We start from the raw sequence: 25,638 nt of genomic DNA, 5'->3' as shown, positions 1-25,638 counted from the left end.
CCTATAAAACTGATTTCCAAATAACCTCCACAATTTTTTTCATTGCAAAACAGAGTGGCACAACAAAGAGGTCTTTTTCAAGACACAAATTTGTCAAAACCCATACAAATCCACAAAAACATCGCTTCCACTCAAATGACATTTTCCCTCAGAAACCAGTTTCAACACATGCTTTTTCCCTACAATCCTCAGTGACTCATAAACATCTTCACTTGCTAATTACTGCTCCACCGCTGGCCTGGCGTTCCCACCACAAACCTGCCAGGTAAGTGCTGTTGTAGAGCAGTTCAGTCATTGGTTTTGGAGGATACAAAACTGTAACTGCCACAAAACATCAGAGGACAAAAAGGACACACTCGTCTCACTCAACTGTCGTCACCTCCTGATCAGCTCCACCAGTTAAATGCTGATATATTGTCTACAGAGCTGTGGTTCCAGATTAAATGGCCATTGCCAAAGGATAGCTTCTAGAGTCCCCTCACCAAATACTTTGTATGAATCAAAGGTATCCAAACAGTATCTTTTCTGCATTTGGGTCATTTACTTCATTTCCATTACAACAAAATCTTCTCTTCATTGAACCAAAGTGGCCCAAATACCACCACATCCAACAACAGTTAAAATGAGGACACCCCACAAAAGGGCAGACGCATGCTCCTTGCAACTTGTCTGTCTGAGTCTCCACTACAAAGTAACACAAAAAGCCAAGAAGAATTATGAGAACTATCTAAAGAAAGCCAAGCCAGCAGACAGCAACTAATGAGACAGCTTGAAATCCAGCCATCACAGCCACCTAACAAAAAATCTGGAAATTCAGCAAAATTTTGGAAATACACAATTATTTGGCTGTCGAAGGGTCTGCTGCCCACCTAGAGATGCTCAGACTGCTGAAACGTCGAATTGATTTGTATTGGAGGGAATTAAACAGATGATGGGAAGAGACAGGCATGTCTGCTGCCTGTGAAAGGGGACAGCACTGTGCCCAGTGGAGGCCGGGTATGATGACCTTAAATCACTAATATTAATGAGATGAAGAAATTCCTCTGCAGAGACATAAGCAATACAAATGCACCCGGACTTTTAAAATGCAATGGAAGAAAAATCTTAAAAATTCACCTTTGTAGTTTTCAGGGTTTTTTAAGGCTGCCTAGGAGCACTGGTCCTAATTGGGTTAACTCTTGCCTACTTAGAGGAGCCTTACAGTAGAGTAACAACTCATCACATCTGCAGCGATTGCAAGAAATGACTTAGAGACACTCAACACATAAGCAGCTGCTTGATCATTACAAGTTACTGCAGAGGTGAGCTGCCTGGGGGATTTCAAAAGGTATTTTGTGCCTGCCCGATAATGCAAAAGGTGTCTGCAGCCCTGCCTTGGCCACAGCCACCACTGATAGCCTTAGGCATCTGTAGACCGTACCGTATGTTAGAGATGTCCTTTACCTGCATGCATGTGCTACCTCCCCAGTTATTTGCCTCTTATTCATACATTCCCCTTCCCTCTTTGGGGCTCAGAGTGCAGTCAGCAACCGCTGCAGAAACCCTCACCTGTCCTGGGTCCCGTGCGACCCCACTTTTTCGTTCTTCATACAGAAATCGGGCGAGCTCTGCAGGTAAATCAGCTCTGTCTCTTTAACTGGCCTGATATCAATATCCTTTGGCACGAGGTATTTGCGTGTGCCCATGGGCCGGTGAACAACCTTGGTGGCTGATAAATACTTGTTTTTGAGGTCCAGTGCAATGTCTCGCAGCTCTTGAAGGCCTTTCCAACAGGTCTTGATAGAGCATGACCCAGAAACTCCATGGCACTTACATTTCATTTCAAGAGAGGCTTTCAAGACCTGCAAAAAGGAATGCAGGAGTTAGGAAATGCCCTTCTTTTACCTCCAAACATCCCACAAGCTTACTAAACAAGGGACTTTCTTGGCTGGGACTGCTATAGAAAAGGACTGCTGCTCTGATTTCTGCACAGTCACTCTAGAGTAGCTACTGTGCAAAGGGAATGAGATCCCACAGTTCCTTGGTGATTGCTATCAGCCCAGGACTACTTTCACCAAGGCACCTTTGCAGCAAGGAGACAGAAGAGTATTTTGAATTTTGATCAGATATCTACATAGGCCTGCATTTCCACCCTCTAGATTCCTAAGGACCTGAAAATCAAACCAATCCATAAATAATTAACATCCATCTCTGCCTCCAGCAGCTTTGGGTAACAGAGATGTCAAGGCTGTGATGAATTCAGGGCACCCTCACTCTGCCTTTCTGCTGGCCATCGGGCCAAAAGAGCCTTTTACTTTGGTTCTGCGCTAGTCTTATTTCTGTGGGACATGGCAGGACGCTGGCAGGAAGGGGTGAATGCACCAGCCATGGCAACACTATGTCCCAAACAAAAATTTGCCCATTGCAATTAAAACAAAAACTCAAGACATTACAAAAATAAAAAAACAGATAGAGTGGGAACGGTAGAGAAAAACACCCAGGGAGGCAAGTTTGGCATGGTTGTGCTCTGCAAAGGTGAGTCCAGCCTGTAGCTACGCAGTAAGCTGCCAATGAGCTCAACACGCTCCAAGTTTTATCTGCTCCGGTGCCCGAGCACAGGCAGCCCTGGAAGGACCAAGCTGTGTGGTAGGACCAGCTTCGGGAACTGCTGCAGCTCCAGAGATGGGTGCAGGGGTCAGCTTTACAGTCCCCCACCCATTTCTCCAGCTGCATGGAGGGCTGCAAGAGAGATTTGCACCTCGGTGCACACCGAGCACTGCACATGGTAAGCATTATCCCTCCACTGGATGCAAGCTGTTACAAGCGCCTTCTGCCAGATACGGGAATAATCACTAGCGAAGCAGTTTGAAAAGGAAAAATCAGCCCTCCTGGCTGCAGGGATGGCTGGGAGGCAGCTGCTGCTGGACGCATCTGGCAGATGATAATCCTCCACGCTTACACAGCACTTCGCCTGTGCAACGCCCTTGGCAGAGCACGATGGGACCCATCCCCACCACACCTCCTGGGGTAAGCATCCTTGGCTGTAGAAAGGGTGGCAATGAGACATCCCACCCGCGGTTATATAGGGCTGATAATAGCATTCAGGACCTCCTGAGTCCCAGCGTGCGTTATATAGCCACAGCCTTCAGCAGGCCAAAGGAGTTCAGAGCAATCCGGGAGAAACCTGCTCCTTTTGCTAGCTGATAGAGACTGAACCTCACAGAGCGACCGACCACTACAGATGATTGTACAATTACAATAACTCTCGTGGATTTGTTACCTGTCTCCCTACTTCACTGTTGTGCAGATGCATCAGTTTATTGGCTTGTGATCCTGATTTTTTCATCTTCATGGGAGCATCTGAAAATTTGGACCCCATGATAAGACCATAGTTGAGGTTGTCTGCACATCCTCCCCATCGATACCCAGGTCCAGGTGTCTCACCTGGGATGGGACCACAGGAACAGCCAGGGAGGTCCCCGGTGGTGCAGGCTCTGGCAATGGTGTGGCTGATGGCAGCAGCAGAAAGGGCATACACAAATGCTGACTCCCTTGTGCCTAGAAGAGACAAGAACTCCGGCTCAGCCTCCTGGGACAGCTAAACATTCCCCCAGAAGAGACCCACGCAATCTGTGCCCCAGAGAGCAGCAAGCACACCAGCTCATTGCAGCTGAGACCTCCCATGGCATCACCAGCTTGGAGCACGTCTCCTAAGCGAGCTTTTCAACACGAGGCAACATCCCAGCAGGGCAAGGAGGCACGTGGACTTAAGCAACTTGTCCATCGTGGTGTGATCTGCTCTTGGAGCACGTGAAGAAGCCCCCCCATGGATTGTCCTGCCTTCTTTTTTCCCTGTGCTGGATGCTGCTTGCTGGCAGGTCATGGAGCTGGCGTGCATGGAGCTGGGGGAGGTGGGGGGGGGCCACAGAGCTGCAGCACAAGCATGCAAGGATGCTTTGAGCCATGAAAGCTGTCTGTGCAGCTTCACGCATAGCATGTGCTGCTTGACAAGTCTGCGTGCCCAGAGCAGCAGCTCCATGGCCGTAAGCAAGTCCACTATGACTCCTAATGAGATGTGTAAGAGCTGTGAGAGACCAGGTCTTGGACTTGAGAGCTCCTGGGCATGACTGGCACCATAACGATGAACACTGTCTCAGAGAACACGACAACTAGGCTATGTAGTCCCTCCACGTCCCCCCAGTAGCAAGACCCTCCCCAGTCCCAGCACGCATACACACACGCTGGCTGACTCTACTCACTCATGTCCCCGGCTGAGCCAGCAGTGCTGTTTACCTCTCTCTAAGTCCAGCAGGTAGTTAGGAGCCAGCTCAATGGAAGAACAGTTCCAGCGCATGTCTGAGAAAGTTTTACGGCAGGTCTTTATCACTTCCCGTGCCGCCTGGATGATGGTCTGCATTAGCTCCAGGTTGCTGCGGCACAGCTGCACCTGGGAAACCACCAAGCCTTCAAGCTGCTTGCAGTGCTGGGTTTGATTTAGGGCCAAAGCCGACGGAGTCTTGGACAGAGCTCTGAGGAGACAAGAACATGCAAAAAAAGGCATTAAAACCCACAAAAAAAGTTAATCTTTGGGTCACTATTAATTTCTCCACTATGTCCAGTCCAGTGAATGCTTTGGCCTGTGTTCATCTGACTTCATTTTAGCTACCTGTAAATAGGTGCTTAGTTTAAGCTGGGGAGAAAGATGGGCAACTATGAAGAGTGATTTATCTCATCTAAAGTAGGTGTTTAAAGTAGGTGGGGACAAACACGCTCTAGAAGTGCCCATTTCTCTCCGTCACCTAGGGGAGCCTGGACAAAGCTCCTGGGGCATATGCCAAGTTGACTGAATGTGTAAATCCTTATGGGAAGGTTTTTTGCTGAAGAATGAAGAGAACGGACCTCCCAACAGTGTGAAAAATGACCCATCAGTTCCATGATAACAGAAAGCTGGATCTTCCAAGACTATGGTATTCAGAAAAAAAAAAAAAGCAAAGTCGGTGTTATCAGTGTTTTGCATTCAGCATCTGTCTCACACACTCTCTAAGGATTATGCTAAATGTCATGTAATTAATTATGGAGAAAATCCCTTGCAAAGCCTAGGGAAAAGCCACCAAGTTTGCAAAACAGATGCTTTCCCTTCGAGTTAATGCCAAGGGCCTCCACCAATTCCATCACTGTTGCACATAGATAAGTCTGTTTCTCTAGTCTCCAAAAATGTAGTGCAGAAGAGCAATGAGGGTATGTGCAGAGAAAGCACCATGGTCAAAACTGAGAAGGGATCCACTAGCACCAGCACATATGTTACCATGGAAGAAACCAACAACACCCGAAAGACCCCATTGGTTTTTGTAGTGCGCAGTTGCCAGCGTTTCTAGGTAAAAAAGAAAAAAGCAAATGCTGCCATGCATCGTACAGGGCTGTGCTCTTCTTCCCCAAGCACCCACAGCGATCAGCAGAAGCCTGGTGTGTAACTCTCTTTGTGTCTTTATGACCTGCTTAGGGTAGTCATAAATGTTATTCATTCCCATAAAACAACTTTCTAGCTGGCTGCATCAGTAACTGGCATCTGATCCTGGCAACACAACTGCCTTAACACATATTTCCTTCTCTCCTTGTTAAATGTATTGCCTTTCAGTTTCATCCTAAGCCATCTTGGTTAGTTTGGCTTATTAGCAGACACATTTCTGGGTGCATTTCACTTTATTACTGTAACATCCATGTCCTTCAGAAGTTAAATGAGATGGAAACGGAGCTAAAATTGAGCCCTAACCAAGATCGGGGATATTAGCTCTGATCTCCAGTTGTCAGGAAAACACATATATGTTCCACCAGCTCCCTCAAGGTTGGCTTGAACCAGCTGCTGTGTATGTTGGAGCTCTCTTTGGGCTGTGCATAACTGCTAACCCCAACTGCTCTTCCAGCAGGGAAAAGCTATGATCCTTCTAGGGCTGAGTAGGTCTGCACTGACAAATTCCCAGGCGGCTAGAGTTTGGCATTTCTGGCACTAGATAATCAGTGGCACACTTGGAAGGGAAACCACCACTCTGCTAGCTATGTAAATATATACATCATACATGTATTTAAAGAGGTCCATTAAATATACAGCGAACAGAAGTTTTGGCCAGTGAATTTCAAGGGAAAGGAAAAAGTGGAGTATTTAATTGCCAGAAATTCTGCCCTGCAGTTCATCTTGGTCCTTTGCATGCTGTTGCTCATGCAGCACTCCCTGTCTGGAGAGGGGCACCTCCAGAAGGCAACTCATCCTGCCTTAGACGTGACCCAGTGCTGGACCTGAGCAGGTGGAGACAAAACCTGTTGGTGATATTCCGGGTGCTCAGGTATCTCAGATATAACATGTCCTTGAAGGTAGAGGCGTGAGTCTTTGGCCAGTATGAATTCACCTGACTGCAAACCCCTACAGTGTGGACCTCATGGTAGTCCTTCAGGGTCCTTCTTCAGCCCATGGAAAGAAAAAGCCATGCCTAGGGAGTAATTGGCCTGATGTGCTTTTGAGATCTACAGTAGGATAACAACTTGCCCTAGAAGTGCTCGTTTTCTGCACTGCCTATAGAGGGAACCCAGGCACTGAGCTTGGACGCAGACATCTGGACTGTATAAACACAGAGCTGGGTGAGATGTGTCCAACCCCTAGCACTTGGCACCAGAAACCTGTGAAAACTTATCCCAGAAAGCCTATCAGCAGCTCTCAGGAATGGGCTGAAATGCAAACCAGGCAAGGGGCCAAAGCAGCTCGTCACTAATAGAGTAAAAATGATAAATACTCCAGCACAGTATGTCCCAGCAGCAAAATAAGCAGGCAGGGTGAGGCAGATGAAATGAGAGAGCTTCACAGCCTGAGATTCAGGCAAACGAGGAATGATCCAGGCCTCTGAGAGATACTGTACTATGGGGCACCAGCTCAGTTTTCTAATCAGAGGTGCCAAGTGACACTTCAGAGGCCTTGGGATGTTTCACCTGGCCCTTCACAAAGATACATATATCTCCTAGGTCCTGCACCACATTTTCTAATCCTGTATAGATGTCTTCGGCATCTTTGAAGGACCTGGAAGCCTACATTGAGGCACCTGCATCTCACCATTACAGACAAGTCAGGAACAGTAGAAATAACCATCTACAAGTTGGGATGAGAGCTGAAATCAGACTGAAACTCATCCCTATTTTGAAAAAAGGGGATGTGATACAACGAGACCATGTTATTACAGATGGCCTGAAATGATCAGCATTACAGAAGCAGATTTATAATGCAACAAGAAAGAAATTCACTTTGTGGAAGAGGGAAAAATATCTGCCAGACAGTCAAGAGAGGAAGGACTGTGGCCTCATTGGGGAGAACTCAGTAAATGGCAGCAATAGCTGTTTCTCGTCGAATGAGCTGAGCTCCAGGGAGCCCACCAAGAATAAAAATGCAAGACGCAGGAAGGTGTTTTCTGAACATCTCCCAGGCCTGAACTTCATGCCTTTGCTTGTGAGAACCTATAATTGGAAACATCTCCAAGCGTCAGGAGGAAAAAGTAAAGGGTAATGGAGATGGAAAAGAAAACTCACAGTTACTGGAGTTGCTTGCCGAGACCAAAAAGTGCATTTATAAATCACAGATCAGGAATGTGAGAGGCCTATTAGGTCATCTAGTCCATGCCCTGACAGCCCAGGTTTGCTCAGTCTCTGTCCTACATTCAGAAATGTCTTCTCCACCTCTTGTCGCTTTAAACCCTCCCCGTGGAAAGGCACCAACCCTCCCTGATCCCCAAATTCTGGCAGCACCAGGGGGGGATGCCCACTGTTTGCAAAGGACATTGCTGGAGAACAAAGTCGCTTTGTGGGGCAGTGGAAAGGAAATCACCTTCCCCCAGAAAAGTCTTGTCCATGGTGGGATTTAGCGGTGAGTGTCTATCCCACCTCCACCCAGTCTCCATTGACCATCAGCACTGGGAAGGAAACTGGAGCCAAAGGGGAGCAGCCAGCCTGAATAAAGCAGCCCTCAAGGGCATAGTTAGCAGAACAGCCTTTAGTCCTGAATCTGGGAAAAAATCCCTGATAAACATCTTCCTTTGGACTCACAGCCTTCATCTGAGAAGCAGCACATGGGGATTTTACCTGCTGACACCCTATAAATGCTGCTTTTCACTGTTTCCTCCTGCTAACGTTGTGCTCTCCTCCCTTGATGCTCCTGCCCTATCCTTCGTTCTCCAGAAAGCTGAGGACAACTGAGGAGTGGTTGATTGGTTGGTTGGGTTTTTTTAAATATACATATTTGACCCATCCCTTTAAATAAACAGGCCCCAAACCAAACATCTCCTGTTTTATATATAGCATAGCAGGGCTTTCAACTGAAGTTATGGATACTGACAGAAAACCATAAACGTAATTACAGAGGAAATATGATGCATGGAAGGATCATGACTTTCGTTTACTCTTTTAATTATCTCAGGCAGTTAATAAATTCATTTGAAAACATGAATGCTCTACAGTGTTAGATCCTTTGAGAGGTACGGGCCCATTCCTGAAGATCTGGGCTCCATGAGAAGACTATTCATAGCAGCAGCAGCTTGGGAGAAGTACGTTCAGATCTGAGCAGGTATCAGTGAAAGCCACACATTATTTGGTTTACAAGGACCACTGTGAGCAGGACACTGCTCCTGGTCAAGCCAAAGGGAGAAAAACTCTTTGAATTGAGTGGTGAAGCATTGATGCCCTTTAAAACACCCTTAAAGGGTGGAAGGATCTCCTCTCTTTTTGATGTGGGCTCTCTCTGGAGGCCATCTGCCCATCCTCCCTCGTGTGGTGTGACCCAAGAAGGTCTCACAGAGGGACTGTTGGTGAAACCATGAACTTCTGCTCCAAATTGTCCACTTTGCTTTCTGCAAAGGCACTCTCTTTTTTATGCCTATTCTTAAACCCCTTAATCTTGCAAGGATTTGGGTGAAACAAAAAGATTTAGACAAAATTACACGGCTTTGGAGAGTGAAGTGTGCGGTAAACTTTAATAGAGAGAGACAGAGATTGGAGGCTTTTAATCTGCAGGAGCCTCATTTTCGCAGGTTTTCAACTGGAAAAGGTTTGCAGGGCTGTTACAGTAACTTTGTCTAAGCTCCTGGTAGTCAGAGGTGCTTCATGCCCCTGCCACCCTGCCCTGCATCAGTCCTGGTCTGGGGACCACAAGCTCTGGGAAAGCCACCATGTCCCCTGATAAATGCTTCCACTTGTTCTGCAAAGCCTTTTCAAACAGAGAAGCAGGATTTATATAGTTAAAAAAAAAAAACAAAAAACACCCAAAAATGAAATAAAGAGGAGGAAGAGGGAGAGGAGTGGGGGGAAAAAAAACCAACCCTGAAGTAAAAGCTTAAAATAAGAGCTGCTTTCAGATACAGTGCCAAATCCAGCACTGGCAGTAGTGGGCACAAGGCCATTGACTTCCAGCCCAAGCTCGACTGAAGTTGATGCCAGCGGTGAGTTGGCTCACCGAGCACCGAGGAAGGCCATGGAGCTTTGTCAAGTTTTCCCGAGCTGCCTACGGAGCGAAGAGCAAACTTCAAAGCCGTTGTCCCCCCCTCCACACCTCGCCCCCAGCCTGCTCCCCTCCCGCCATCCCCGTCCTGCAGTCCTTTCACGGCAGTTCATCTAGCAGCCCCCTTGCCAGGCAGACGGTCTCCTCGCAGGCGCCCCGTGCCCCGATGTCCCAGCTCCCCCCCTCTGCTCCTCCCCGGGTTGAAGGAGAGAAGCAGGCGCTGCCGGGAAGCACAAAAATCTTTCCATTTTCTCCCTTGCTTTCTGCTGGCTGCGGAAAGGCTGCGGTGCTGCTTGAGGTTGGTGAGCTGGAGGACGTCCTGGGTTCGCCAAAATGCATGGCTAAGCCCTGCCTTTTGCTCCTGCAGGGCTGTGATTTAACCATGGGAATTGCGCAGTAAAGCTGACCTCGTAGCTGGGAATGGTGTTCAGCTAGGGATGGCTCCAGAGGGCATGGGGCATCTCCAGGCCACCACAACAGGGACAGGCAGAGACGTCCCAAAGTGACCAAGCTGCACCTAAAAATGATGGGATTCCTAATGCCACCACTTGCTGTCATGGGCTGATCCTGCAAGCCACACAAAAAACCCACACTTGCTGCATTTGACTTCTTTACAACCACCTTTGTGTTGAAAGTGACACTCGATACAGAGGGACAGTCCAACCTGTGTCTTGGTGCCTGGGCAGAGGAGATGCCAACCCCCGAGGAGGAAGAAGTGTCTTGAAAGCCACTCTGTGCCTGGACATCCCAACATCTGCAAACCTCTGTGGCGTGCACATCTGGCTGCAGCTCCCTCTAGTGCTCATCTATTTTTCAGCTCAACCCAAATAAGTTATTTCAGCAACCTGCTTGGCCAAACCCAAGCCCTTCTAGGAAGGCTATAGGGGGTGTAAAAGGAGGTGGGTAAGGCAATAGAGTTCCTACACGCATTGGCCCTAAGACATCTCACACTGAAACCGATGGCTGCCTCACCTCCCCAGCCGCTGTGATGCAAAACAAGCACTGAGGACCACAAAGCGATGCAACCCCCCCTGCTCTAAGGATGGGAAAGTATTTGCAAAAAGCGGCGTGCAAAAATAAGACTATGGGGCTCATATGCATTGAATGGAAAGGCTTCTTTTCCATGACAACCCTCGTCCTGCAAAGATCTGTCCGTACCCTGACTTTACGCCCAAGAAACTCCCTGGAGCTCAGATGGAAGAGGCCAAAATATGAAGTTTCTCCAGCAGCAAGAGCAGGTTTAAGAGATGCTGACCGTCCACGCACCCGCTGGATGCTCGGCAGCGCATGCCTCCAAGGCAGGGAAGGGCACAGTGCCGATTTACAACAGCTGGGGATCTGGACCACAGAACTTGTAAAAATAAGCCAAATAAAATAAAACAAATAGCTCCCATTTACCTTCTGATTCTATGATTCTCCTCACTCTTACTAATTTACAGGGGATATTTGTGTTACAGGGAAGTCCTAAACGGCTGAAAAGTGTGTTTTCCTTCTCCCCCTCCTCCTGCAATTACATCACGCGCTGAATCAAAATTGAATTTCCTATCGCCTTCCATATCAGTCGCTCCCTCTTCCCCAGGCTGGTAAAACTCACCTCCTTATCTTCCCCCTCCCCTCCCAAATCCTCTTTGAAGCTCGCCTCTGGCACCGTGCCTACAACAACGGCACAGCGGGCAGACCGCTGAGACAAGCCCACGACCGAAAACATCTTGTAGCACTTTCCTCCCTCTTCATCCCATCCTTTTTCCCCCCCCTTCTCCGTGCACAAGAGGCAAGGGGCAGGGTTTGGTTGTACAGCACCCAGCACGTGAGTCCGGGGCTGGGATTGTAGCTCCGAGGTATTCCTTGGTATTTGGTAGCACCGATCTCTGTTCACCAAGAGTTTACCCATGCAATTTCCAAGGATGGTCCCCTAGGCACAAGGATGGCAGCACGGCTGCAGCGGGGAAAAAGAGAGTGATGAGGAGCGGGGGGAAGGGAAATTGGCCTGTGTTGCCATAGAAAAACAAGGGTGGGGAAGGGAGGAGAAACAGCAAATGAAAACAAAAAAAAAAAAACCCCACAATTTTGTGAAATCCCAGCTGGCAGCATCCCAGTCGTGAAGTGCCCTGGGACAGGGAGTGAAGGTCTCCGCCAGGTTTTCAACAGGTGTGAGGGGAGCCCCGGCAGCGCATCTGGATGCAGTTCATGCTTCAAATGCCGCTTTAATCCCAGCTTTCATCTTCCCCACTCGCTTTTCGATAGGGGGAATATGTCTGCTGGGAAGGGGAGGAGTGGCTTCTCCCCCCACCCCATCCCCAAAAGCAACCCTCGCAGCTTAACCGCTTACCAGCCAAAAGGCTGCTTTTGCCAACAAAGCTATTAGGGACCTTGCCCTGCCTTCCAGCCTTTTTTCATGTCTACAGCCTGTCACCACGCTATCAGGTTCCCTCTAAAGCTCATCTCGCTCCTGCCCTTTGGAGGAACCCAGCCCTTTGCTCAAGTTTTAGCCCCTTGCTTAAGCGGGACCCTGATGCCAAGCATATAAGCGAGCCCCTCCACTTAGTTATGGGTCTGTACCTAAGTGCCCTGCTGAATCAGGCTGCCACAAAACAGCTCTATTTCTGCGCTGCATAGAAATGAAGGTTGCAAATGAGTCACCAGGCTCTGCCAGCCCATGGGCATGTTGCTAAATGTCCTGCAGAGAGGAGATGCCTGCCCTGTGCAGGGTGCTGGGTATATGCAGAGCTGAGAGCCTAAATATTCAAGGAAGCTGGCAGGAAGAAATAGCCGGGCTATGTAATTCAGCTGTGGTGACCGCTACAAGGTGTAAAGCCAAGATGGTGAAGAGCAAATCAGATCCTGACTCTCCTCTACTTCCAAGGTGGTCCTTAGAGTATGGAGACAGCAAATGAAGGATGCCCTGAAGTAGGCGCCTATTCCTCCCGCCTGACCACGTGCATTTAAACACCCTACAGAGGGATTCACCCTGCTTCTCTTTATGCATGTAAAAAGTGGATGTGTGGTCTCAACCAGCTCCCTGCAGTCCACGGCATCTCCAGAGGACATCTCTTGACATTTGTGTTGGACGTCTCTCTTTGGAGAGGGTGAATCGCCATCTGGAACGTTCTCTTGCCTATGACCGCATGCAGGGCAGTGAAAACACTGGCTCCAACAAGACATCTAACTTGAAGGTGTCCAAATTTAAGAGACCCTTTCTAAAAGACGGCATGGGGAGAGCCTCAAATGACAATGATTGGGACAGTGGAATGGGAATTAGACATGGCACAGAACGAGGAACAAAACAGGAACCTCTTGTCTCAGTTTCCCCACCTACCCCCAAGATCCTCACCTCGACACACTATACCCTACACAACAAACTCTTCCTGGCATTGCATTTTATTGTGCCTTTTCTTTTACGGAAGACACTCATTTGAGGCTAGCCCACATCCCCTTATTTATTTTGTGCACAGCTTCAAACCCGAGCAGAAAAGACAGATCACTCATCAAGGACATGAAACCAGGTGGGTGCTGGAGGGGCTTGTTTGTTTATTTTGCAGTAAGCAACTAATTGATTGCTTGCTTAAGTAAAGAAATGAGATAGTGATGTTTTCACTTTGTTTGCAGCGACATTACCTCTGAGGAAACTCGATCCAGACTTGACCACATTCCCTGGTATTTCTTCACCCTCCTCCCCCCTCCACCCCCCACCTCATTTTTAACACCCTTCATGAAATCCAAAGGTTAAAAGGTCCACAAAAAACCCATGTTATCTGTCAAGCATCCCCTGTGGTTGGAGATTGGCGGCATTATCTTAGCTGCCGTCCCTACTGCTCTCAGCTCCTACTCAGCAGGACCTGCGGTCCCGGTGGGAGAGTTTCCCAGTGTGGCAGGAGCTAACGCTAGAAACTTCATTAAGTGGCTCATGTGAGCGTTCAAGTGTGTGCCTTTCCTTTGGTATCAATGAGGAGAAGAAAAAGCAAGCCTAAATCATGCATATTTTGGAAAGAAGATGGAGGCATATTGTTAGCACAAGCCCCTAGTACACACACTTGAAATCAATGAATGCCTCGAGAAATGCAGCGCTTGCTGCTCTTTAAACGGCTTTACAGTGTGCCTCAAATAGCAGTTGCAAAAACGGGTAAGAGACCAGCAATGCCTACAAAGACTTTAAAAATGCAGAGAGATAGCCAGGTACTTACATCCATTTTATCCCATAGCAAAGCCCCGTCTGCAGAATCAAAGACAGAAAACCAGCTAAGAAAAATCGCAGACTCGGCTTCATTTTCTCCACCGTCCCCCACTTGCCGAAGGAAATCAGCTTCTCCAAAGAAAAAAAGGAGTTTTCCTAATTTTCTGCACAATGTATTTCCCTTCAGTTTGGGTGTTGCTCCTCCTTGGAGATGAACAACCTGAAAGGAGAGAGAGAAAGAGCACAAGCTACAGTTAACTCTGAAGTTTAGCGAGTCGTCGCGCGAGAGAGATCTATTATCCAAATTGCAAAGGAGTGGTTTATGAATCACGAAAAAGTTTGGATTATCCCCTCTCAGTCCCCTCCCTCGCCAAGCCTTGATACAACCTTTCGAGTCAACAGACAGACAAACCGTATGGCTTGAATTACACCCTGAGTTATGGTCTGATTGTGTGTTTCCATTTAACCCTGCACATGGCAAGACTTCATTCGCTGCTTCACTTTCGCCCCCCCCCCCCCCCCCCCAAAGGTTTGTGTAACTGCTTGGGAAGAAGGAAAAAAAAAAAAAAAAGGAAAGATAAATCTTTAGACGAGCCCAAATCTTCAGCTATTCATCTCTCCCTTCCTTCTCTCCAGATCTTTTTTTTTTTTTTCCTCTTTTTCTTCAGAGAAGACAAATTATATAAACTGCATTTCCCAACTTCACGCAGGTGCCCATGCCCTGCAGATGTTTCGGTCTGATCTGTTACAACAAATGTGTTTTGCTCTTTCCCTTCTGCTTTCCTTCTCACCTCATTAACTCTGCCTCTCACTTCTTCCAAGTCCTCGGGCACCTGGAGCTCACGGAAAGGGCTGCAACTTCGTAAACATAAAATCACATTTCTGTCTCTGGGGAGCAGCCAGGAGGAGACAAAAGCTCTCAAGGATTCCCCCCCTCCCCCTTTTTTTTTGTTGTTGTTTTTCCCTTCTTCAGCCCAAACAAATAAACAAACCAGGTGCAGGACTTAAATTCTTAGAGGGGTCCTCTCTGTCTCCGGGGCACGGCTTGCTTATTTTAGCAGCGGTATTAATAGCAGTAAATGGGTTTCCCTTCAGTTATTCACTTCAAACACTGCTCTGGGCTACTCTTTGTGGTCTTTGCGGTGGTTTCCCACCCCACGAGAAAGCCAATAATAAAATAAACAGAAAAACCTGCCCACCACATTGTACCGCTGTGAAGGGCTCCGTGTTTCTGGAGTCTCACAGCCCATCGCACGGCACGCTGGCATCCCCAAGCTGTGACCGCGCATCCCCCCATGTCACCCCCTCAAAGGGGTTTGGGATGGGACTGGGAACAGCTGGAGCACTCGGCATCGCTCCAGGGAACCCCTTACCCTGGGAAAAGCACGTCCCACCTGACCCCCAGCTCTGGATTTGTCCCACCTGCAGCTTTCTGCCTCGATACCCCCCATTTGGGGAGCAATTGGGTCCGGGGGGAAAGAAATATTTCTGGGTGTTTTCACTGCCATCTGCAGCATATTTTTCCATTCAGGCTGCTTTTTGGCTATCCCAATCCCAGTGCCTGGTGTAAAGGGTTACTAGAGAAGTGCTGTTATTACAAAGGATTTTAATAACCTCTAGGGGCAAGTTCCCAGCTCCCTTGAAGTCCGAGACAAAACTCCGACTGACTACAAGGGAGGCAGGATTTCATCGCCATGGGTTCTTTTTCTTTAATGCCCGCTCGGATTCGGGTTTGATGTGTCCCTTGAAGGCAGTGCTCCCACAAGCATCCAGGCGTACTTCTTGTTTCAGTGTATTTCTGTATCTTTTCATCTTTGGAAGCTCTTTGCTTCCCCCCTCCCCACGAGCACACTGGAAACCTTCAACCCTTAATCCTGCCCATGCCTTTTAGTGTCCATTTAGATATTTCAGACCCCTTATCTCCCTCCTGTCAATTGCGGAACAACACAAGAGTCGGGTGCAAAATGTCTCAGATGGTCTAAAACCCTCTTGCTAACCCGGACCAGCCAACATCATCCTCTGCTTTGCCCCCCGCCTTGAAAAAGTCACAGTTTAGTTTCCACCACCACCCCCCAAGCAAGGAATAGAAAAGGTCTACCCCCCCCCATCCCCACCGCAAGAGCTGCAAGCTTGGCCTGTAATCGCACCCCTGTTATTTGGGGAGGTAATAACGCCTTTTTCCACTCAGTCCAGCACAGGTTACATTTGCAAGAGGAATTTGCAAGGGGAAGGAGGGAGGGAGACTCTTCGGGGCAGACGTGATGTTTACAGCTCTGGAGAGCTCTGGGTCACTGATCAAACCAGCAGCAAGTGGCCTGCGGACTCCTAAAAACTGGAGCCGTTTTTAACTCAAAGCTCCTTTTTCTCTTCACCCCGAGCTGTTTGCAGCCAGCCCCACTCCTGCGTGCAGAAAACGCTCCCATCTGACACCTCCGAGAGTCCGGTCCCGGGGATGGGAATAGGCAATATGAACTATATATAAACATGCGAGTATCCATCTCACATTTTTCCAACTTTCCCACCCGAGAAGGAAAGACATCCACCTGACCCCGTTGCCAGCCTGCAGCTCACCCCAGGAGCACAGTAGCCTGGTTTAGGGGTAGTACATCCCCAAATGACCTGTAGTAGAGGATGGGGAGCAGAGACAGGGACCGGGGGGGTGGTGGGGCTGCTTGTAGCCCCCAGGTCTCCCCTCTCCATGCAGCCTCTCCTCCTCGCTGCACCTCTCAGGTCTCTCCCTCTCCCTTGCAGCCTTCTGCATCTCCCTTCTCCATTGCAACCCCTGGGTGTCCCCCGCTACCCTGCGGTCTCCCGGGCTCCTCTCTCCATTGCATCTCCCCTGCATCTCCCTTCAGGCTTGCAGCCCTAAGTCTCCTCTCTCTCTTGCAGCCCCCGAATCTCAGGTGTCCCTACACCCTTCTCCATCTCCCCCTCTCCCTTCCAGCCCCCGAATCTCAGGTGTCCCTACACCCTTCTCCATCTCCCCCTCTCCCTTCCAGCCCCCGAATCTCAGGTGTCCCTACACCCTTCTCCATCTCCCCCTCTCCCTTCCAGCCCCCGAATCTCAGGTGTCCCTACACCCTTCTCCATCTCCCCCTCTCCCTTCCAGCCCCCGAATCTCAGGTGTCCCTACACCCTTCTCCATCTCCCCCTCTCCCTTCCAGCCCCCGGGTGTCCAGTCTCCCTTACAGCTCTTGGGTCTCCGCTCCCCCCCCCCCGCTGCAGCACATCGATCCTACACCCTCTGGATCTCCTTCTCCCGCGCAGCCTCCGTGTCCACCCTCTCTCCTGCACCCCACCGGCTCTCAGGTGTCCCCCCCCCGCATCCTCTCCTCTCTCCCTGCATCCCCCAGGCTCTCCCCTCTCCCTTCCAGCCTCCAAGCCCCCTCTCTCCCTACATCCCCCCCCCTCCCAGCGCAGACCCCCGCTCTTGCCCACCCCCGTACCCTCGCCGTTCGGAGCGGGGGACTCTCGCAGCTCCCACCAGAGGTTCGCAAACTCTTCCCCCCCCCCAACCCCGGTGCCCGGTCCCCGCTTACCTCCGCCCGGGCTGCGCGGCGGGGCCGGGGCTGTTCTGGCGGGGCAGCCGGCGGAGCCGGCCTTTATATGCGGCCCCTTCGGCTTTGATATGCGGCGTGATGTCAGCCCGCATTAGCATAACAAAGGGCTTCCCGCCAGGAACGCTCCGCCGTCCGCGCATCCCCACCGCGGGCAGGGGGCTGGGGCTCCGCGGGGGGCTCCGCGCTCGGCGAGGCACCCGCCGCCCGCCCACCGGCAGCACCGCGCTCCCCTTCGTGCCCCGGGACACCCCCTCGGGAGCGGGGGCTGGAGCGGCGGGACCCCTCGTAGGGCTCCGAGGGGTCCCCCGGGGATGGCGGGGAGCGGGGCTGGACTCGGCGCCGCGGCTGTTAAGGGAGTTATTCTAATGAGCGGTTAATGATTAGCGACAACAACAGCAAAAAAAAAAAAAAAAAAAAAAAAAATAGCCGGTTGGGGTTTTCAGCGGAAACTTTTAAAAGTTACCTCTCCGGAGGGTGATTAGCGCTCGCCGGGCTGCGCGACCGACTTCCCAATTAAAGGACAAAGATACTTTTCATGCACGGGGCTGTCAGGTGGATTTCCTGCTCCTGCGAGGCTAAGAAATCACTGCCCGGCAGTCCTAACGCGGGCTGCAAGCACATGTCGTGCCTCATTGAGCCCTGCTGTCAGCCTTCAGGTTTCACAACCTCTTTTTCTTTGATCTGTCTTTAATCAGTGGAAAGTGCAGATGTTGAGATCTGATTTTTGCTTTCACGCCAGTGTCGGAGGAGGGAGGCTTGGTGATTGCCTGCTAGAGAAAGAGAAAGAGAGAGAGAAAGAGAAAGAAAAAGGAAAAGAAAAAGAGAAAGAAAAAGAGAAAGAAGAAGAATCAGAAAAAGGAAAAGAAAAAGAAAAAGAAAAAAAAGAGAAAGAAAAAGAAAAAGAAAAAGAATAAGAAACAGAAAAAGAAAAAGGAAAAGAAAAAGAAAAGGGAAAAGGAAAAGAAAAAGGAAAAGCAAAAGGAAAAGAAAAAAGGAAGAAATCAGAAAAAGAAGGAAAAGAAAAAGAAAAAAGAAAAAAGAGAAAGAAAAAGAAAAAGAAAAATAAGAAACAGAAAAAGAAAAAGAAAAAGGAAAAGAAAAAGGAAAAGAAAAAATAAAAGGGAAAAGGAAAAGAAAAAGGAAAAGCAAAGGGAAAAGAAAAAGGAAAAGGAAAAGAAAAAAAGGAAAAGAAAAAGAAAAAGAAAAAAGAGGGTTAAGAAAAAAAACCCTTAAGAAAGAAGAGCACAACTGTCATCTTAACCTCAAGCCTCATGAGTCTGAATTTAAGACATCCGTGTCAGCTATGGACTGTGAATAACTGGGTGCAGGTTGCAAAAGTACTGGTGTCATTTTGATCACTCAGTTTAATCGTGGATTTCAGGCGAAAGGAAAGAAAAGAATAAATGCTTTAGTCTCAGGACCAAGAGACTCAGAATAAATTTCCTAAAGGTCTATTTTCAGAACAGCTATTTATATAGGATAATATTTTTATGTATGTGTCCCTGTGCCGGAAAGATTGCGTTCACATACACAGGTCGCTAATGGGCTTTCCTATGTGAACTGCAAAGAACCCTGTATACACAATCCCAAATTCCCAAAGCCACTATATTATTTGTTTAAGACCCAGTTTTGCCAGCAGCTTTGCACAGTATGTCCATTTTTCTTTGTGTGACAGTTACCCACAAGCGCTCAAACTGCTCGAGACTCCCATTTCCCCAGCCCCCCCTCCCACCCCACTGCCCCCCAGAAACATGTACCTACGAGGAGGAGGTTTTGTCAGGGTTCTCCAAGGAGGACTTACTTACACGGGGAAATTGCCTGGAATATCTATTGCAGTCCGGCTTGCTGTGCAAATGCCCTGATTTCTGTATGAATAGCTTTTTTCCAAATTACCTTAATTTTTAAAGGGCTGTTGGGAAAATGCAGTTGTTATTAATCAATACGAGGAGAAGTAGTAAGTAGCAGTAGTTGTAATACTCAGGATTTTGCAGTAGGCACCTGCTGTGCTCGGAGCTGTGCAAACACAACACAGCAAGGCAAGTCCTACCACCAGACCTTCACGGTCTAAATATCGGCGATGAGAGTAGAACGGCCAAAAATGATGGTGTGGAGGAGGAATATGGAAAGGAGGAGACGGTCCCAGTCTGCATGGTTGTCTTGAGCCCTAGTAGTTTGTTAAGGTTTCTTACGACAGGAGAACATGCTGGGGAATCATTAAAAAAAATGGCATTGGGAGCACAAGTATCTACTCCTTGTAGTGTTCATGAGAGCTGCTTGTCCACGGTGTTCATCAGGACAGAAGGACATGGGAGACAGAAGTCAAAAAGTGGGATAAAGAGTAAGAAACCAGAAGGCTAGTGAGAAAGGATGTGTACATAAAGGATATAGGATAAATATGTTCTGGACTAACCACAGGCATATAAGGAATTATTCAGTAAGAGCCTTAGGAACTTTAAAACCACCCCAAACACTTAATCTGAGACAATTTCGTGCATAGACAAGCCCCCAGGCCCTGGTATGCCAAAATATTTCAGCACATGTTTAAATCCTCCTAGTCTCTATGTGACACATTGTGCTCTAAGTGCTTTGCTGAATCAGGGACGTCCACTGCTGAAACGTTGCAGGTCTTTGTCTCCTGCTCCTCATGCACACGTTGGGGTGTGGGTCTGGTGGCGAAGCATGGATGCTTTTTGGGCACCTGGGAAGTGGGGAGCTGCCTCAGTGTGCGTATGGAGTTTTATTTCACGGGACCTGAGTGCTGAACCAGGGGCCTAAATCTAAAAGTTTAGCAATCATTAGCTTTTCTACTGCTTCTGTGGGTCAAAGCTATTACCATTTTCATCAGCGGAAGACAATGTGATTCACCATTTTCCATGGGGTTTTCATAAAAGAGAAGTGGCCACACCAGTGTGACAACAAATAAACCAGCGCTGCGACTTTCCAAAAGCATTTAAGCCCCATGGGAAGCAAGCGGTTGTTGAGCAAACAACCCTCTTTGGCATTGCAGCCTGCAAAGACACAGTCTTTATGTCGGGTATGGACGTATTCATCCATTATTAGAAGTGGGGACAGTGGGACAGTATATTCTGGATTGCATTTCCTAATTGACCTTATTATTAGACTCAAAGAAATGTTTGGAAAAATTATCTTCTTGTTAGTCTTTAGAAATATCTTTGGGCTGTATAAATACGTTTTTTAGCATGTCAGAAAGATACTGGTCTGGAAAATTAGGTTTTGTTGTCACCTGTTGCAGTAGGTGTGGTAACCTCCGAAACTTGAAACCCTCCCCAAATCTGCCAGCAAGTCCTTGCAGATTTACCCGGAGTGCGTACGGGGATATCGGTCTTCAAAGCAACCGTGGGCAGCACAGGTGAGATCCCTTTCCCCAGACTGCAGCTACACCTGCCCCTGGCCTCAAACGTAACACAGAAGCAAGAGGGAGTGAGTCCTGCAACCCCTTGCAAAAGTCCTAATGCTGCTGCAGACCTCACCAGACTCATGGTACATAAACCCTAGCGCTGCTGGTGAGAGAGGGATACCGTTCAGGTGCTGAGGAGCTCAACTGGATCTCAACCAACCACATAGAGGCAAAAAAGGCATATTGCGTTACTAATGTCCTTGGCCCACCCATGCTGCCTTCGGTAGCATCATTTATCATTCTTTTTTATGCATGTGTCTCCTCACCCTCTCTTCGTCTTCCATCCCCCTGCAAGAGAAGACCCTCCATGGATGACTCAGGATAACATTAAACATACAAAGAACCAGGACCTGAGCGTAAACTCTCCTGGAGCAGGGGGCCATGCTCCTTTATTTAAAAAATCTCTAAAGCACTGTGCCAAGTCGTGGCACTCTGTGAATATTTATTAATATGACATAGTTGTGTATACTGTGGGGTGTGGTATTATGGTTTTATCAGTGAGTTTCAAGATGCTGTGTGCTATGAATGAGCTACAAAAGGCATCATACCCGCAGAGGGGTTAGGATAGCACTTCACCACCATTAGTGTGTGTTCTGCATGTGACAGTCAAAGGAGCCATTGATAAATGTTCTGGAGGGGTTTTCTTAATTATTTAGCCGGGACCAGTGGCTGGAAGGTGCCAGGGCATGTGACAGCACGCCTTGTGACAGGATGCCATTTCTCCATTTCAAACAAGTATTCTGGCCATCTTCAGACACAGGCTCCAGCTATAAATATAAATAATTTTGGGCTAGTGGCCATTTACTGGCCCAATGCACATCTGGCATGTAAAACTAAGCTCCATTACCCAAAACAGGGTGACCACATCCACACTCTGCATTGGGAAACATCTCTCAAATCCCCCAAGCCCTGTCCAGGCTTTGGTGAGCAGTTTTTTGGTGAGCAACACCAATTAATAATAAATTATAGGTCAGTGACCAGGTTTGTGCCCTTGACACTATTTAGTTACTAGTTTAAGCAGATACAAGTTTTTCACTGGGTCTCTTAAATTTCAATTTCAAGCATTGATAGGGACTTTTTTTTTTTTAAGCCTCCCCCATCTTCTAAAAAAGAAGCCAAATTACTATCATATGAGTTTTGAATATTCACCCACATGCTTTTTCTTCTGACGGGGAGAACAAAGAAGGAACACTGGATGCTAAAATCTTTTGCAAAATGCTGAACAGCAGGAGCATATATAAAAGTAAGGACTCAGTAACTGAGGTTCCTCCAAATTAAATCAAGAATAGGCCATATACTTAAGGAGTGTTTTCTCTAGACTGCTTCATAGCAAGCATTGATCCTCCTGAGGGGTAAACACATTGGTACAAGACTGGATACGGCCCTTCCTGGTCTGTACAGCATCCAGGGAGAAATGCCACATCTCTGGGAAGAGGAAGACAACTTCAGATACATGTTTTTGTTTTTTTTAACATGAGGTTGATCTGAAGCCAGCCAGGAGGTTAAAACAAGAATACAGCTTGGCAGGGAGTGAGAAGGGACCGGGGTGCAGAGGAGCAATGTGTGAGCATCGATTGCACTGCCACGTGTGTGGAGGGGATGCAGCTCCGTGGTGCGTGGCAGCACTAAGACAAATAACAGAAAAGAGGTTTTTGTCCCAAGTAGGTGCAGCCAGAGGGAGGTGAAAGCTCAGCTGATCTCCTTGTAGTGGCCAAATCCTGGTGACAGAGGCCAGATCTTACAGAGGCCATATGCAAACTCCTTTGTACCTATAGCATATAGGCGATGCTTCACTGTTTGTCCTTCCTCTGGCCGGCAGGGCCATCCCTGCGTAGCAGAAAGATTGTGGCAACCTGAGATTTCTCCCCCACCAGACATCTTGCAGAAGATTATAGTATTTTCCAGGGTGAAATGCAAGCCTGAAGCCTCACAGCTCTGCTTTATTCCACCTCTTTTCTCCCCCTGCCCTTAAATAACAGCAATTTTTATACACTAACGTCCTGCTTACCTGCCTGTAGAGGGGCAAGATTCAGAGCTGTAGCCATAGCTTATTTTCCCTAAATTTCAGTGGCATTTGTCTCCCTCACCTTGTCTTTCATATCATCACTCATCACCTGCGGTGTAGGATTGCCCAGTCCGTGCCCAGTCCGAGCCACAGCAGAGGCCAACTCTTGTCCCACTGCACCAGCCCAGCTCCCATCACCAGCCAGAGCAAAATCAAAGCACGAGTTTTTCGACTCTTGCGCCATTTGGCCGGAGACCACGCAAGCTCGACCTTCCAGCCCAGGGACCGAGCAGAACATGCTTCTCTTCCGGACCAAAGGTCCCACCCCTACCCCAACACTGCCTTTTAAAGGCCTCCGTCCTAATAAAAACCAGCTGTCAGCTCCTCTCTCCGAAGCTGAATGATCCCTTCAGGGTGGGGTAGCGCTTTCTCTTCCCTATGAAGAAGTCCAGTAACCCCTCCCTTGCTGCGGTGCTGGAGCTGGAGTCCTCCTTGCAGGGAGGCTTAGCAGTGGGTGCATAATTAATAACAGTGATTTGCAAGAGTGGAGAGACGGAGACCAACTGCCTGATAAAATGCCTGAGTAGCCTTTTTGGAATAGGAGGAATAATGTAAAATGTTCACGGAAGCGTCTGCCATTAATGGTCCCAGCTTTGCAAATGCTGGCTGAGAGTAAAAACACCTCATTTGTGAGCAAGAAATTTGTTAGACATCCCTATTTCTGCCCATTTTTAATCTAGTCCCTGACTCCAACATTCATTCTGATTCTGTGATGTGAAGCAGGGACCAGAAGAATGCTGTGCCAGGTTTTGCTCTGACTCAGTGGGTCTTGGGACCATCTCATGCAAGGCAGCATTAGGGCCAGGTTATCCAAAGAGCCTTTGGGGAGGTTTTCAGACAAGACTGACTTGCAGAAAAGAAGGTCGACTTTTTGCAGGGCTCAAGGCAGCTATCCCTGCTGCCACCCTTCCTGGGCAGATATTCCAATGCTGTTTGTGTGAACATCCTTCAAAAATAGGATTTCTGTTGCCTAAGTGGGAGCTGAGCACCTCTGCAAACCCAGCTGTGGCCAAAGGGGCTGAACATTTCTGAAGATCCAGACACGACTTGCTCTGCCGAAGGGCAAAACAAAGCAAAACTGAGGTGGGACATGGGTGACCTTGGTTAGTTGCAATCTATGGCCTTGAGTGGAGAATGTACAGCCGACAGCCCAAAGCAACCCACTGTGCCCCATCTTAGCCAAGTATTTCTATTTGCAACTGTGAGAAAAAGCTGGTTTTTTATGGAGATTGGGGACAGCAAGAAGATTAATGGCATAATCACCTTAGGACCTAATTTGACAAGAGCTGGCAAGGTACCAGACAAGGTACCATGCTTTGAACTCAGTCTGGAACCATTCGGACAAGGAAAACCTCTCCCAGATACAGTCTGCTGTAGATAATCATAAACCATAGGTAACACCAGGCTTTTATATTTTTACCTAAAAGCTTCCCTGCATTTCACAGGAGTCATTTCATACATCTGTCTCACTCACCCCTTCCTGGCTTGGAGAGGTAAATTTGAAGCTCCTCTGGACAGCTTAGATGGGGTCTAATTTTCAAGCATCCTCACCCCATTTAGTCCCAGCTAATACATGGCTCTTCTCTCAACTCTGGGTGCTAGTTTTTCCTAAAAACAGCTATGGGCACCCAGAGTTGCTCATCTGCTTGCTCTGCTGCGAGCCCAGTTTCCAAAAACCTGGCCTCTGATTTTCTTACACATCCTTTAAAACATCCTTAAGATATTCTTAAGACATCCAGCTTGAGTTATCTTCCCTTCCAGTTGATTTTATTAAAGAATGGTCTTCAAGGGGATGCTATGAAAACCCTTCATCTTTTCCCAGAAACACCCAGGCTTGGTTGTTTTGTTCTTATCTAAAACTGCCAGGAAAACAATGGAGATATTAATCCTTTTTGTTGACAGCAGTGATTTTTTTTCCTGAGGGATTTCTCTCTGATCTTGATGGGACTTCACTCTGATTCCATCTTGACAGTTCCGATAGGCTTTCCGTTTACCTACAAACACCCGATTATGGGCTTTGGTTCCTCTTCCATGATGGAGCATGTCCATCACAAAAACTTTGTGAAATAGGTGCTGAGCAAGGTACAGCACTTTTGAGGTTGTAGTATGGATTCAGGGCCTGACTTAACACTGAGTTACTTGAATTTTATTCCAGAGCCATTCCAGGGGTTAATTATAGGAGGGCATAAAAACACAGGCAGGCATTTTTTTCCTTTTGCCTCCTTGTAGCATTGCTGCGCTATCGCTTGGACACCATCCTGCTCTTGGACAACATAGCCTGTTACGTATCGCTTATTGACTTAATCGCATGGAATCTACAGAACAAATATTCACAAAGCTATTTTAATTGAGGAAAACTGCAGGGTAAATATTCACAAAGTCCGTTCTTTCCTCAGCAAAATGCAAGGCAGATTTGAAAGCCATTTCTCTCTTTGCTCAAAAAGTCAAGGGCTTGGCAGGGTGATTATGGGGAGTTCATTAACGTGAGGTAATGGGGAACAGAAATGAGGTCTTGTTTGAGCCACCTTACCTGGGCACGTCCCCGCAGCCCAGCAATGCTGACGTGCATGGAAAAGGAAAGCAAAATACCAGCAGACTTTTCTCGTGCTGAGCTGCATGCGGAGCAGCCACAAAAGTCTGAAGACAGAGTGCAAAATCCCCTCTTCTGTCCCCATCTCCATACCTGGTCCCCGCCAAGCCCTGTGAGACGGGTCTAAGGAGAATTCTGGATGCCTCTAGAAGATGTGCCTGGCAGAGGATGGCCATGCTGGGATTCTAGTGCTGCTTCTGCAGCTCACAGAGGCTTGGGGACATCCCACCCCACCCCACCTGCCTAACATGCCTTTTTCCCTGGTAGTGAGGGTTCTTGTCCTAAATTCAGTAAGAAATAGTGCAACCAAACTGTGAGCAGTGCCCGAA

The 25,638-nt window shown here is 48.2% G+C and overlaps 1 protein-coding gene across 5 annotated transcripts in view; it reads right to left on the bottom strand.

Moving 5' to 3' along the window:
• Positions 1-22,928, bottom strand: part of WNT11 (Wnt family member 11) — a 34,752-nt gene extending 11,824 nt beyond the window's left edge. The window contains exons 1-6 of one of the 5 annotated variants that reach the window (XM_030043135.2): positions 22,742-22,928; positions 17,700-18,003; positions 13,687-13,896; positions 4,273-4,508; positions 3,260-3,537; positions 1,549-1,841 (exon numbers count right to left, since the gene is read on the bottom strand). In XM_030043135.2, coding sequence (XP_029898995.1) covers positions 1,549-1,841; positions 3,260-3,537; positions 4,273-4,508; positions 13,687-13,769 — 890 coding nt within the window. In that variant the 5' untranslated portion in view covers positions 13,770-13,896; positions 17,700-18,003; positions 22,742-22,928. Of the gene's footprint in view, positions 1-1,548; positions 1,842-3,259; positions 3,538-4,272; positions 4,509-13,686; positions 14,316-14,467; positions 14,584-17,215; positions 17,303-17,699; positions 18,004-22,741 lie in introns of those variants that run through there. The other 4 variants (XM_030043134.2, XM_030043136.2, XM_030043139.2 and 1 more) reach the window with 4 other exon arrangements.
• Between the last annotated feature and the right edge of the window lie 2,710 nt (positions 22,929-25,638).

Source organism: Aquila chrysaetos, chromosome 19 (assembly GCF_900496995.4).
Source record: "Aquila chrysaetos chrysaetos chromosome 19, bAquChr1.4, whole genome shotgun sequence".
Lineage (NCBI taxonomy): Eukaryota > Metazoa > Chordata > Aves > Accipitriformes > Accipitridae > Aquila > Aquila chrysaetos.
Note: the sequence above shows the minus strand (reverse complement) of the source record. Positions and strands in the feature narration are given on the sequence as shown.